At 42.6% G+C, this 15,832-nt stretch overlaps 1 protein-coding gene across 5 annotated transcripts in view; it reads left to right on the top strand.

The window, feature by feature from the left end:
• The window catches only part of TMEM232 (transmembrane protein 232), a 136,985-nt gene that overhangs the window by 81,433 nt on the left and 39,720 nt on the right, over positions 1–15,832 (top strand). For all 5 annotated transcript variants that reach the window (XM_083576822.1, XM_083576823.1, XM_083576819.1 and 2 more), the window contains one exon: positions 6,881–7,128. In XM_083576822.1, coding sequence (XP_083432948.1) covers positions 6,881–7,128 — 248 coding nt within the window. The remainder of the gene's footprint in view (positions 1–6,880; positions 7,129–15,832) is intronic.

Below are 15,832 nucleotides of genomic sequence, written 5' to 3'. Positions count from 1 at the left end.
CCGTGTTCCCCAAGGAAGGCAGAAAGCTTTTAAGCTCTCCGCCTTGCTTATTGGACTCTGGAAGCATCTTGCAGGGCTGTCCCAAGTTTTCGTGAGATCTTGCCAGAGCCTCCCAGAGCCTGATAAGCAAGGTGGAAAACCCTGCACAAAAAGAGCTTTTAAGCTCTCCACCTTTCATGCATTTAATTTGTATGATTTCAACCGGTCAGCCACCAAGCGTGAAAAGTTCAAATTGTGCAGGTTAAACACACACAAGATGCAAGTCAATTGTATATGGAAAATTGCCCCTTTTTTGATCAGTCTCCACCAGCATAAGGGAGAATTCTTTAAAAGTCATCCCTCAATAGTATTTTACCCTGATGCCCTGATCTCAAGTTACATGATCAGGATCTCTCTTCTGCAGGCAGGACTGTGGGGAGTGGGGATCTTATTGGCACATGTGATGGCGTTGTGTTGAAGTTCATAAATTTTGGAAATAAGTGATTACATAAATATTACAGTTATAGGTAAATATGTGACCCTGGACCGTAAATCATGCATTTTGTCTATTTTTGATAAATTCAGGTTTGATATGTAAACAGTTAACTGTTTATTTTCTGGTTAGTAATCACTGAGGGATAGAAAGACTCTTCATTTTATATCCTATGTAAGTGGTTCAAGAAAGTTATGTTTATTGCTATTTCAGAGAAATTGACATGTCATATTTGAGTAGCTGGGGTGACATTGATCTTTCTGATTTCATCTCCATTTGGGGTTTATTTATTAGATAGATGACATTGAAGTCACACAGGTGGCAAATCCCTTTGAAATAATGATTTTATTTGACGGCATCTATAGGGAAGTCTTTTTTCTTTTTCTCTACTTGATTGTATGGTGCAAATTGTGTTTTTATACCCCATTTAAAATTTTATAATTGTATCCATTTCATTCATTCCTGATTTTCAAATTTCCCTTTGACTTGATTATCAAAAGCTCCTGGTATTGAACTTACCTTATTTTGTTGTCAATGTCTGTTTTTCTCTTTGTGTGCATTGTCTGTTTTTGTCGTTCAGTGGAATAAAAAACAAAACAAAATTGCACGGCTCATTTGTCATGGAATATTTTGCTCTTCCATGTCGGTTTAAAGCTCCATTTTTTCCTAATAAGAATTGACACAGTCTCTGATTAAGGAAAGGATATGGCTGTCATGTACCTTGGCCTCCAAAGTGTGATGATTCAAATGCATGTACACTATTCACAAGTGGAGTGAGACAGACGCATATTGTATTTTGTTACTGGGGTAGAACAAAATATTCTGCAAGAAATTTTGAGTCAGTCATTAAAAGGACCTCTGACTGATAGAACCCATTAATTCTTTAAGGTGAAATAATGTGGTCTAAGCAGTGTGGGCTTCAGATGAAAAAGTCTGTCCAGCTCTCTCCTCAGTACTTATGTGCTATAACCCATTTTAATATCCTTGCCATATAAAGAAGAGCACTGATTTGTATTACAGAGCTGTGAGTGATCCAGAATGCCACAGGATGCCACCTAAAATCCCAGCATAGTGTGATAAGTAAGAGCTACAAAGCAACTGAAATATGCTCTGCCACATTCTCATTGAGAAAAACAGCAGGGCTGTTGTTATTGAGGCACAGAGACAGCAAAGCCCCAATGCCCAGGTACACAAAAGAGACAACAAATGGCAAAACAGTAAGAAACAGTTTGCTTTAAGAAACAGGCTTTTAGATTCCTGTTGACTTGTCATATAGGACGCAAAAGCAACATTAAAGACCCGACTTTGCATCACAACTACTAAATGTGTCTCCTTTTTGGATTGTAAACATTTTCAAGAGATAGTATATTTTAGCACCATTTTGTTCGTTTGTTTACAGCCTCCCTAAATTATTTATTTATTAATTAATGTGTGGCTCTATTAATTCAAGTAATCGTCATCACCATCATCTGCTGAAATATTGCCTATATGCTACTGTGTTTTTTGTATGCTGATGGAATCTGAAGCTGGTACAGAATGCACTGGCGGTACTGGGAGCACATTGTAGCAATACAGTTTGCAATGTCTTCCTAAAATCTTCCAGACTGGGTATTTCCATTGATCTATAAAGTCCTGAAAAACATGAGCCATCTATGTTCATTTATCCTCCTCATCATCTAGGCCACATCATGAACACAAAGATCATCTGATGATGATAATATCCTCTTTGCTGTGGTAGTCACAGTTGGGGCCAGTTTAAATCTATACGAAAGATTTTTTAAGTTCCATTGAGTTAATGGGAACTAGGTGGAAGTAGCTTGCATCTGTATCCAACCCTAGGTTTTTTGTGCTCATGCAGTTTTGCATGCAGTGGAACCAAGGTTAAAGTATATCTACCTTGTGGTTATCTGAGAAAGGTTCTTCATTTAGTCATGCGCTCTTGAATATATGAGTTTGATGTCTTTGCCAAAGTTCAGGTGCTGAATTGGTAGCTTGAGTTAACTCAGTGCAGTCTTTGACGCATAAGTGGCTAACGTGTAATTCTCCAAATGTTGTTGGACTCCAATTCCCATCAGCCCCAGCCAGTGTTGGCAAAATTCAAGGGTGCTGGGAGCAACAACTGGAGGGCCACAGGTTAGCCACCTCTGCTCTAATATGTTTCTGGGGGTGACCAGAAGCCATAGCTGTCAACTTTTCCCTTTTCTTGTGAGGAATCCTATTCGGAATAAGGGAATTTCCCTTAAAAATAGGAAAACGTTGACAGCTATGCCAGAAGCTGAACAGAGCTGAGAGTGAGGAAATGAACCCTGGCATAAGTAGGCTAGCCATTTTACATGGAAAAGATCCCTATCTCTTTAGGTGCAATAAGAATCCACACCCCTACATTTGCCACCTAGTCATAATAGTCTAATAAACATTATTAGTTAGGGATGGTTCCTTGGAGATTGTCAACAAGAATTACTCCCTTTCGGCTGCCCTAATGTATATGCTGGCAAACAGAAGGAGAAGCTTCATTTTAAGTCCTTTCTGCCATGTGCCTTGCAAAACATGAAATATATATATTTTTTAATCTTACATTTTTGCTTCAGTGTAAGATTTCATTCTTTCCGTATTTGACCTCCTGCTTTTCTTATTGTGTAGAGCTTCTTTTCAAGCAAACCCTTTCACTCTTTCATCCTTCCACCCACTGCTGAAATATATTTTGGTAGTCATTTTTTTTTTAATTGAAAGAAAGGTATCCTAATATGCTCTTTGCACTATGTTCATGACTTTATAGTTTGTCTTCCCTAAGTCAAGACATGTCAGCCATATTCTGTCTTAATATAACAAAGTCTGCAGTAGCATGTAGCTCTGCTACATATTTCTTAACCTTGCTAGTCTTGAACACTTGGACTGGTTGTATGCTAAAGCCCAGATTGTTTTGAATATGAAGCAGGGAGTAGCAGCTTTCTAGTGTGCTTAATTTCAATAAAGAATATGCCTGCTTGCCACGTTGTCTGCTTCTGTACAGGCCACCATCTGTGAGCTTGCAATATTGGGAATATTTCCCATTTACTTCTATGTACAGAAAAGATACAAAATGCTGTCTTCTGGTGTGTGAGATCCACATTCAAGAATTGGTGCCCTTTCTGATGCGTGTGTTTGCGTTGTGGACATAACAACAAGAAGGAGCACTACATTTATATTTGGCATAGATCTACTTCAGTGGAATAGCAGGCAGGCTGGTCCAGATGTTACACTCCACATGTGGCCCAGCATCCTAACACTCCCAGCCACACAGATGATAACAATTCATCATGTGATGCTGATGAGACTTTCATGTGTTGACTTACCCCATTCTTCATGGGTAAAAAAACCACCATTGATGTGGACCACTGGCAGGAGACTGTTCTGTTCCTGGTGGGGGTTGCAGCCAGCTGGTTGTTCCAGCCCAAACAGAAGTTTCACCAGGAATCCTGGTTTAAGGCATGAGTTCAAGGCAGCATCCCAAGCAGTTCAAAGTGATGCACAGGCTGGAGATATATGCAAGCAGGTTCATATGTTAGTTCAGCAGCAGACAGCCTTAGGCGGAGACTTAAATAGAGCTGCAGCTCAGTTTGCCTAGGTGGCTCCACTTCTAGCTGCGGGAACCCTTACCTGTTTTAGCTGTACCTGGATCTTAACTGTACTGACCACACTGTAGCCCTGCTGTGGTTTCCAAGGATGGCAGCAAAACTTCTTTATACTGCGGAGCCGGTGGCAACATAGATGTGAATAGCTTTGATGGCATAGGCATTGAGCCAAAGGCATTTTCTTATATAAGTGGATGCTTGCACCAATTTAAGCTGCTACTGGAGGAGTCAGGATATGAAATTTAAGCTTCTGCAACAGGAAATTCTGGGAAAGTAGCACGGTGAGCCACTGAGTCCTTGTGAGCAAAGCGACTTTTGGACTTCATTCACATGCTATTTTATCCAGCAGAGGTAATGTTCATGCCAGGAAAATTATGTAAAAATCCATTTTGTCTGCTGCGCATCTATCTTGTTCTCTAATGTATATTTTTGATAGCTGTTGCCACATCTTTAGGAGGGGAAACAGACCTTACTTTTGACACTCTTTTCTGGACTTGGGTTGGAAAAATAAAACATGTGAGCTATCCTTTTACTTTTTATAATTTCCTCTCTTCAGATGCTGAATTAAGGCTGAGATGAATGTCTTGATAAACCATTCTAATTCATGGAGCTGTACCCAAACACTCTTATGTCCTTCAGGTCCACAACTCCAAACAGTCTCAGATCTGGTACAGTTCTTGATCATCCCCTGATCTATCAGAAGATTCATTCACCCTCCTGAACTCCACACCATTGCCTTTTTATGGGAAGGGAACATAGCTCAGTGGTGGAACATTTCCCTTGCATGCAGAAGGTCCCAGGTTTCAATCCCTCATCTCTCCAAGTAGGGCTGGGATTATATCCCATCTAAAACCTTGTAGGGTTAGTGCCAGCCTGTGTAGACAGTAGTACTGAGCTAGATGGGACCAGGGGTCTGCTTCTATATAACACAGATTTGAAGGGACGCGGGTGGCGCTGTGGTCTAAACCACTGAGCCTCTTGAGCTTGCTGACTGGAAGGTCGGTGGTTCGAATCCCCATGACAGGGTGAGTTCCCATTGCTCTGTCCCAGCTTCTGCCAACCTAGCAGTTCGAAAACACACCAGTGCAAGTAGATAAATAGGTACTGCTGCGTCGGGAAGGTAAACGGCATTTCTGTGCGCTCTGACTTCCATCACGGTGTCCCGTTGTGCCAGAAGCAGTTTAGTCATGCTGGTCACATGACCTGGAAAGCTGTCTGTGGGCAAACGCTGGCTCCCTCGGCCTGAAAGCAGATGAGCGCCGCAACCCTATAGTCAGTTGCCTTTGACTGGACTTAACTGTCCAGGGGTCCTTTACCTTTTACCTTTTGCCTCTGAGGGCTGGGTTTAACTAACCGGTCCCACTTGTGGAAGCCTGCACAAAGACTTCCACTATCACAACAGACTTCCCCCACCCTCATACCTCCTAAATTGGTTGTGGGATGGGGGAGGGCAGGAAAAAAAACCCAGAATAACATGTGGGGGGATGAGAGAGGAGATTGTTTCACCAGGCAAGCATAAATACTTGCTGGGATGTCATAACTCTGTGAGGGGTAAACCACGGCGCCCAGAATTCTTTGAGAGAATGCCCTCTTTCTCTCTGCGATTTCACCTGGCTACATTATTATTACCCCATAGTTGCCTTTGACTGGACTTAACCGTCCAGGGGTCCTTTACCTTTTACCTTTAACACAGATTTGTATATGGCAAGGCCTCTTCTTACCCCAAACAACCAGCTCCTGTTTCCCTGCCAGATCTTAGTTTGGCATCCAAACCCATGTGACCAGCCTTCACCATTTTAAAGTTTGAGGTACGTTCTATAATAAGATGAAATCTGAAATGTTTTGAGCGTTATGCATGTGGAGTACGTGGAGTTTTCCTTTCTTCCGTATTTGAAAAGCACATACATTTTGCTGTGGAGATGAAAAGGTACAAGGCTAAGCCAGGAGGGTGTTCCCCTGCCATCTCACTTAAACCTCTGAAAAGCAGGTTTTCAAGGGAATGGAACAAAGCCATCACTGAGCAATGACACATGCAGAAGCTGCAACAGCAAAGATTAAAAATGTTACTACATCTGGCCAATTAAAACAGGGGATACACAGTGTATCTGCCTGATGTCATTAATAAACATGCTGCATATATCCAGATCTCATTAATACTGGAAAATACATTTGACATTCAGGTTTCTCCCCCTTTATTTAAGAATCTCCTGTTCCATCTGTGCGCTGTTACAAGTGCTAATGGGCTTATAAAATGTAGTCGGACTAGTAAAGGGTTGCTTGAAGATTAACTGTATTCACCAGTTGTCATTGATATTTTAACGCTAAATCGAAAGGATTCAATATTCTCTTCACTTCCAAGAAAGAAAATTGTCTTTTGAACATAAAGGTGGTTGATTGTGACCTTGTGTGGCACTGTTTTGAGGCATATGGGTCAAGTGTGGACTGAAAGCTTTGAGAATGCCTGCTTGTGAAAGTGCTGGATTTTTCCAAGCTCCTTAATGTTTCTATCCATTAATATTTCAATGGGCATTTCAATTATTAGCACTTGAAATCTTGTTTGTGTTCCAAAGAAGGGAAACGGTGCCAAAGCCATCTTCTTTCAGCATTTCATTCACAACCTTGTTTGCAGATTTCCTGACTACAGAAGGATCAGTGGAAAGCAGAAATAAGCACAATAATGTCTTATTTATAATTTCTTCTGTTGAAGTTTTATAGATTGGTTCTGTCATTACCTTGTTTTAGGTAGTAGATCATGCATACTCGGCTTTTGTTCCCCTCTTCTCCATTCATTTCTTAGGCTGAGTCCGAAGGCCCCAAAGACCCATTCATTGCATCCAAAGAAAAAGGTTCATCAAATCCCAGCAAAGCGCCTTCTTCTCAGAGCATTGGGTGGAGAGTCGCCACTTCCATGTGCCATCACTTCTTGCCACCTATTGGTCCAGACATCCCCTTGCCACGTCCGCCTGTACAAAAGCCACCACTGATCCCACGTCGAGAATCGGAACTGTCTGTTAAAGAAAAGAAAGCCAAACGCCTGACTTTAAGGTACTCGATTCCTAGGTCTGCATATTGTTTAGTGTGATTTGCTTTTATGTTCTTATGAGGCTTATAAGCCTTTCTCCTTCCATCATTCCCATGTCTGATAAAGTTTGGTACGCACACAAAATATTTGGAAATGATTTAATCTATCTGAATTCTAATCTTCGGGATGAAACGTTTTCTTCTCCGCTCTGCATCAATACTCCTCTCTGTTTCTCCCTTCCTCCCTCTCTCCTTCCTTCATGCCCTCTTTCTCTCTGTGATTTCACCTGGCTACATTATTATTACCGAGTTAAAAATAAGTCTTTTGATAAGGAAATACCTTGCACAGCAATGTCATAAGATTAAAACTTTTGAAATTTCTTTTGAGTCTGATGCTATAGCTAGCCCAGCTCCCAGAAAAGGTGGTAATCAAAGGTAAATGAGATGATTCAATAGTATACACTGGGTGTAAATGAAGCTCACAACTCAGCTCTGGCCCCCAAACGAAGTTCAAACGTACCGCTGTGTGTTTTAATCCCAGGAATTATGAAGATAAGATGACGTTGTTAATGACTGCACCCATTCTCCCTAGGTGTCTGTTAGCCTTGGAACTCCCAGTTCATCTTCAGGGTACCCTTTATCACCCCCCCATCTCTAACCACTTCAAAACCCATCCTTTCTGTAAAGCAAGTGTGGTAAATTTTTAGCCCTCCAGATGTGGATGAATTACAAACACCCTTCAACCCCAGCAAGCATAGCCAATGGCCAGGGATGATGGTGTTCAGTAATGTCTAGTAGAACAAAGGTCCCTCACTCTCTCAGGCTATAATAATAATAATAATAATAATAATAATAATAATAATAATAATATAAAAATGTTATTTATATGCTGCCCATCTGACTGGGTTGCCCCAGCCACTCTGGGCGGCTTCCAACAAAAATTAGTGAAAGCACAATACAACATCACATGTTAAAAACTTCTCTAAAAACTTTAACTATTTAGCACCATCACCAATCAAAATCAAACTCATTTGTTCAAACTGCCTCATATTTCTGCTGCTTTGTTACCTCCACGAAGTATCATTCCCGCCCCCCCCCCCACTGCTTTTACTCTAGTGGGGAAAAGATATAGGTCCTCTGCTTCAAATTTCTGCCACTGTGGCTGCATTTTGTTGACGTGAGTGGAAAATTAAAAGGGTGGGGGGGGGGACTGTGTAGTTGTAGTTTGGCTATGTGTTCCTGAGCATTTGGAGGCGAAAGTATTGTAGATAGGCATTTTTTGTAATATCTTTTCATTTATAGCAACTCAACAAGTATTACAGCAATGCAGAAACAGGCACACAGCAAGTAGTAATCCAAAATGTTATAGAACTCCTGGAGCCAAAGGATTCCACCAGAAACCTCCCAGCATCTTCACCTAGCTCCAGATCCTTCAAAACGCCTCCACTCCCTCCCTTTCAACTGTAAAAACTGATCCCTAAAAATATATATCCTGATAGGGCAGGCTTTAGTCTCCATCCTAGTTGGAGGGAACCACACATTCTAGAAGCAAAGTGTAGCCTAGGCAAAGGTAAAGGGACCGCTGACCATTAGGTCCAGTCATGGCCGACTCTGGGGTTGCAGCGCTTATCTCGCTTTATTGGCCGAGGGAGCCGGTGTACAGCTTCCGGGTCATGTGGCCAGCATGACTAAGCTGCTTCTGGCGAACCAGAGCAGCGCACGGAAACGCCATTTACTTTCCTGCCAGAGCAGTGCCTATTTATCTACTTGCACTTTGAGGTGCTTTTGAACTGCTAGGTTGGCAGGAGCAGGGACTGAGCAATGGGAGCTCACCCCATCGCCAGCCCTCTGATCAGCAAGTCCTAGGCTCTGTGGTTTAACCCACAGCGCCACCCGCGTCCCACGAAGTGTAGCCTACAAATAGCTAAATGAACCAGCCTAGCTGATGATACATTAGGCGTGTGTGTGGAGCAGCACATGTGAAAGAGGATGGGGAGGATACGGTGGAAAATCCAGTCATGTTCTTTCCCAGACAATGGTCTCAGCCAAGAGACAAAATTGTTGTCCAAGCAGGTCCAGGTTGAGTCTAGGTGTGCTGGGTCACATATCCCCAGCACCAAATCAGAATCCAAGGAGTAAAATCAAGTTCCAGCAAGGCAAGATCAGGTAAAGCTGAGAACAGGTGCTGCTAACTGAGGCCAAGCAAAGTAGAGATTAAGGTTCAAATGACAACAAAGCAAGGAGGATCCTGGATCGATCCATGTGGAACCTAGGCTGAGAATCAGGACTGGCCTGCCCATGAGGCAAGGTGAAGCAGCAGATCTGGGCTCTCAGAGCACACCATGAGGCACCTGTCAGTTTGCATTTCTTAGTACAGAGAGTATTGATCTGATGTGTAGAGATCTTTCCTGTTCTGCTTAATTCAAGAGGGTTCTAGAAGGTTTCTTCTCTGTGTGAAAGAAGGTTCTTGTTTGGATTATTGAGAAGCTGAGTACAGTGGTACTTCAGGTTACATACGCTTCAGGTTACATATGCTTCAGGTTACAGACTCTGCTAACCCAGAAATAGTGCTCCAGGTTAAGAACTTTGCTTCAGGATGAGAACAGAAATCGGGCTTTGGCGGCGCGGCGGCAGCAGGAGGCCCCATAGGCTAAAGTGGTGCTTCAGGTTAAGAACAGTTTCAAGTTAAGTACGGACCTCTGGAATGAATTAAGTACTTAACCTGAGGTACCACTGTACAGCTGGCTTAAACTGGTTCTGCTATCTTTCTGTCAAGGTGATGCTGACTATAATAAGAGGCCAGAAGGAGCCTGAGCTTCACTTACATTCTCTTTCTATCTCTTTGTTCCGGTGTGGTGTTCTGTTCATATGTAGTGTTGCGGTTTAATCTTATTATAAGTTACTGTAAGTTTTATTGTAAGTGCTGCAACTGGATTTTTTTTGGACCACGCCCATCCTGAAAGTATTGGATTTGTGGCCATTATGCTCATTTGCCTTCAGTAGCAGTAAAGCTCTGCTGGATGAAGTACAATTGGTCTATTTTGGGGGGAACTCTGCATCGTGTTTAAGCACTCTCACTGGGCACTGCATTGTGTTCAGCACTCCCACTGTCTCTTCTGCGGCAGGTGCGTTGGCACTGTCACAGGCGCCCCTGCTGCCACACCCATGCCCTCGTGGCAGTGAGAGCATGCCCATGGAGGTGTCAGCGAAGATGTGGCCGTAGAGTGGGAGGGGATGTGGCAGCATCGTGGCATGCCTGCAGAGGAAGAGGTGGTGTGGCAGTGGCAGGCAGCGGCGGGGTTTTTGCCTCAAGGAACCAATCCTACTAAGCCGGCCCTGCTGAAAGTGAGATAAGACAGGTTTGAATGTCTGTCTAACAACAAACTAGCCCAGGATGAGTTTTCAGCATGACTGCAACTTCAACTGAGGAACTAGCCCTATCCTGGATTGTTATGTGCCGGCGTGGTTGCTCGAGAGCGAACAGGCAAGACTCCCACTGGTCTTTTCCAGGCTTTATTATCTGTACAAAAACATTTACAGTGCAGAGCGTCTCAAGTCTGTGTCTGCTCAGGCGCTAGCAGAATCTGGGAGTGGGCGGTCCTTAAACCTTCCCCAGCATAATAGTCTTTTGACCCCCATCCTTCTCCTCCCCTCTCTGCGAGCGAACCGACTGCGCAGAGAGGGCGCTGGCAAAGGGGGACTTGCCTCCCCTCCCCTTTGCTCAGGCTCGGTGTTGTGGCTCTCTCTTGCATCTTCTGATCTCTGCATCCCTTCCCCACTGGAGGCGGGGCTTCCCTCCTCGCCAGAGGAGGAACTGCTTCTCAAGATCTTCAGAGGCTCCCTGTAACACAATTGCCCTTCCACCTCTCGCCTCTGAGCTGATAGCAGTTCCCTGAAATGGATGAATGGAGCCTCTTACTCATAAAAGGGCTTGGCCTGTTTTAAGAGCCATTGGCCCCAGCAGCATGAAATATGCTTGCTTGGGTTCTGCTGGAGTCCTTGAAGGCAATGCAACGTCTTCAGGCAGTGAGATCATCAGCTCCTCTGGTGCTGGGATTCCTGTGGGAGCAGACATAGCGAAGGCTGGTTCTGGCTAATCATCCTCATGGTTTGTGATGTTCTCAGAGTCTGTGGTCTCTTCCCTTGAGGCTGAGAAGTCAGAGCCGTGGCTCATGACACTCTGTAAGGTAGGTCAGTATTATTATGTCCATGCTACAGGTGGAAAGTTGAGGCTGAGACATAATGGCCTGCTTAGGGCCACATAGTGAGCCCTAGTCAGAAGCAAGATTTTGAACCAACAACTTTGCACATAGCACTTCTTGCTGCATTATGGCTTTTGGCTTATGAAACAATTGAATGAAAGATGGATTACAATGTTAACATCAGATAGAATAGTGCAATATATTCTTGAGGACTTCAGAAAACATTCTCAAAGCTATAAATATTCTTGACAGCCTCTGCTTTCCCCCCAGGAAATGTATGATTGACCAACAGGGGATAATGGGAGGGAAGAGAAGGGAAGGAGATGAGATAGTTAAACATAAAATAAATCTAATATCCTGGAGTCATATTAAAAATATTGATGTATGTCAACAGGCAGAACATGTTTGTGCGCACGTATATACAACAGCTTCTAAATAGTGTTATTTTGGTTTTTCTAATACTGCCCTTTGAAGCATCTCTAGAAAACTCCTAGGCACTGCTTCTCTCTCTCTCTCTCTCTCTCTCTCTCTCTCTCTCTCTCTCTCACACACACACACACACACACACACACACACACATATTGGCTCTGTCTTCTTTTGGAAATAGCAATTTTTATATGCCAACCTGAGATTCTGCCAACTGTGCAAATAAATGATATCAGAGAAAACCCAGGAGAAACAAACAGATTTATACTTATTTACAGTAAATGAAGATCTGGCCCAGTGGCCTAGGTATCATAAGCACTCCAATAATGACTTAATGAAGAACTAGCATGCATGGTAAAATATACTTCAGATACAATAGTGGGAATATGTGAAACTATTGTATGCTGATGATGAATACTGTATATATGAAGTTTGAGATGCAGTTGCTGCATGTCATGGTCTTTGACTGGCTTCTCAGTTAAGTGAAAGACATATTAACTTCCTGATCTCTTCTCCTACCCAACAAATTATGCTTAAGTAAAACAATAAGTCTCTGCCAAAGAACGGTAGTTAGTGAGACATTCTCATCGTGGCACATCCCCAAAATGGCAAAATACTGCAGTATGTATACATCAAGCCTACAGTCTACAGCCTTTTTTATATAAAAAACCCTGCTTGTTAATTCTTTCATTTCTGACCATAATTTGGCTTATGCCCTCCATTACATCGTGCCTCTAGAAATCCAATTTCATGCACTCACTTCTGGCATGGTACGTTTCTGTGCAAGTACAATTTGGTGCCAGTTGACTCCCTACTTTAGCATTCCAATCCCCTATAATGAGAAGAACATCCTTCTTTGGTGTCATTTCTATAAGGTGTTGTAAGTCTTCATAGAATTGGTCAATTTCAGTTTCTTCAGCACCAGTGGTTGGTGCATAAACTTGGATTACTGTGATGTTAAAAGGTCTGCCTTGGATTCGTATCGAGATCATTCTATCATTTTTGAGATAGAGTTGGCATGCCAGTGATCAGTGGAATTCATAGGTGTGTTGTTGGTTCATCAGCTCTGACTCCTCCTAGCAGTAAAAAAGGAGTTGTGGGGTGCACATTATTATATAGGCAAGTACTTATCTGTGGTCATCATTGCATATGCTTTGGCCCTAAGCAGACAAAGAATGAGCAAATGAAATGTTGAGGCTGAAAGATGTTCTTGTTATCCCTTCCATTTTGTAAGAGCTTTTAGCATCCAATTTCCTCCCATTCACTTATTCATTTCTGCTAAATCAAATGGAGATGTATGGCTATCCAGAGAAAACACTTCTTGGATTTGGCCATTGATGAAATGCTTTGTTTGCTAAAGCCTCATGTAAGATCAGTATTCACAAAAGGAAATTCTCTTTGAAGCCAGACATGTGCTGCACCCCAGAGTAGGGCTTGTTAATTTTTTCTACTTTCAAATTCCAAAAATGGGGAGTGCAAAAAAGTTGTGACATGACTTGGGAATTCAAAATATATTTTGGTCAGATTTATATAATTTAGTTTTGCTTGGTACATGAAAATAATGACTTTCTGTGTTTTGTGGAACATTCAATGGTTTTAAACTTGTCTAATTAAAAAAAGGTGTGTATAAATGTGCTATTACTACCAACATCCTAACCTGTGGGATTTAGCAAGCTCAATGATTTACCAAGCTCAATGTTGTTCTAATCACAAAAATAATAGCAGATTTGAATTCCTCACCTCCAAAAAAACATTTTTAAGACTCCCTTACTGAAGAAATTCACAAAAATTAAGTTTCACCCCCTAAAATTTAAAGATATTTGGAATTAATTTTTATAAATAATAGATTACGGTCTGATTAACTACAATAACAAGTCCCCTTCCCCTTTTTTGTAATGTACACACACAAAAATTCTGTTTTGTTTCCTAGATTTGTACTATTTCTTGTTTCTTCTTTTTGTCTCTGACTCTGTGCACTTATAGTTTTGTACTTTTTATTTTTCAGTAAAGAATATATGTTTCACCTCCTAAAATGGCACACCCTAATGCCAGAGCTCTAAACCAGAACAAAAACCAAGTACAATTCAAAACTTGCTGATGGAGACATGGTCGTGCACCAGCCGTCTTCTGAGATGATCCTGTTCCTCTAATGCAGGGATGGGGATCCATCAGCCTATGCGGCATCTTCTTCCAAGCCTTGCCCAATATCCTCAGCCCTTCCATAACCCCATTTCTTCCTAAAAGGTAAAGGTACCCCTGACAGTTAGGTCCGGTTGCGGACTACTCTGGGGTTGGGCGCTCATCTTGCTCTATAGGCTGAGGGAGCCAGCGTTTGTCTGCAGACAGCTTCTGGGTCATGCGGCCGGCATGACTAAGCTGCTTCTGGCGAACCAGAGCAGCACATGGAAATGCCGTTTACCTTCCCACCGGAGCGGTACCTATTTATCTACTTGCATTTGATGTGCTTTTGAACTGCTAGGTGGGCAAGAGCTGGGACCAAGCAATGGGAGCTCATCCCGTTGCGGGGATTCAAAACGCCAACCTTCTGATCGGCAAGCCCTAGGCTCAGTGGTTTAGACCACAGCGCCACCCGTGTCTTCCTTGTTGTTGTCGTTTAGTCGCTTAGTCGTGTCTGACTCTTCGTGACCCCATGGACCAGAGCATTCCAGGCACTCCTGTCTTCCACTGCCTCTCTCAGTTTGGTCAAACTCAGGCTGGTAGCTTCAAGAACACTGTCCAACCATCTCGTCCCCTTCTCCTTGTGCCCTCAATCTTTCCCAACATCAGAGTCTTTTCCAGGGAGTCTTCTCTTCTCATGAGGTAGCCAAAGTATTGGAGCCTCAACTTCACGATCTGTCCTTCCAGTGAACACTCAGGGCCGATTTCCTTAAGAATGGATAGGTTTGATCTTCTTGCAGTCCATGGGACTCTCAAGAGTCTCCTCCAGCACCATAATTCAAAAGCATCAATTCTTTGGCGATCAGCCTTCTTTATGGTCTATTGTTTAGCCAACTCCCAGCCAACCAGCTGAGCTGTGCAGTGGGGGAGATCACAAGGGAAGGAACTTGGTTTCAACCTCACCTCCTCACTACTTGTCTTCTTACCCAACATACTGCTCAATTGACTGGAAGAAAACATCAGTGCAGTTTATAGCCACTGCAAGTCTAAGGAAAACACAAGATTGGTGAAGGAATGAGATGACAGGAGACATTTGCTCAAATGGCACATTTCCCTGCACACCCTGCCTTTACAGAATCTGGCTTCCTTTTCCTGACATTAGAATCCTTAAACAGTCAATTTGTTTAATTGGATCGCTGTGCTTGGAACACTTTCCCCTTGAAATACAGATACAGTAATTGAATATGTCTTCTGGAGATAAACCACAATAGGAATTTAGGAATACAGTGCTGCGTTACTTTCCCTAAATAGAAAAAGATGATTTCCATAAACTCCCTTTCCCCTCTCCGTCTGATATTTTAATCATATTTTTCAATTGTTAATGCACCCAGGCACTCTGTCAAAGTGATATACCCAAAGCCTGCATTTTCAAAGATGTTCAGCTTCCATTATGCCTGGTAAACTGCTCTTCAGAAAATCTGGCTGTAAGTTGAAACCATTTGAAATTCTGGATGCTCAGTCCTTTTCAAACACGGGCCTCAATCCAGAGAACTGCATGACTAACTCTACCTACCCAGGGAGCTTTTGACATCTTTATAAACAGCAGCTTCTCTGCATTGTGTGGCACATCTCAGAGGGAGCTCTCTGGTCTGTGGCCATTGCCCAGTGTTCTGAAAGGAAAGCTATACTTTTGGAATACCTTTCTCTGAAACCAAGAGGGCCTCCTTCATTGACGCTGCCCTATAAGCCTGCCCCACCTTGCCACACACACATTATTTGCCTTCCACAGACTTCACTGCTAACCCCAGTGTTGTCTACAATATAGCCTCTGAACAGGGCAGCCCTAATTGATATTTATTTATAACATTTTAATAACACTTCATATAATAAAAAAACCTTGGTTTACATAAAAACAAATTAATAACATTCAATAAAAAAAAATTCTAGAAGCAAGATAAAAACAGAACACCAATAAAACTGAG

Source organism: Podarcis filfolensis, assembly GCF_964270895.1.
Source record: "Podarcis filfolensis genome assembly, chromosome: 11".
NCBI lineage: Eukaryota > Metazoa > Chordata > Lepidosauria > Squamata > Lacertidae > Podarcis > Podarcis filfolensis.
Note: the sequence above shows the minus strand (reverse complement) of the source record. Positions and strands in the feature narration are given on the sequence as shown.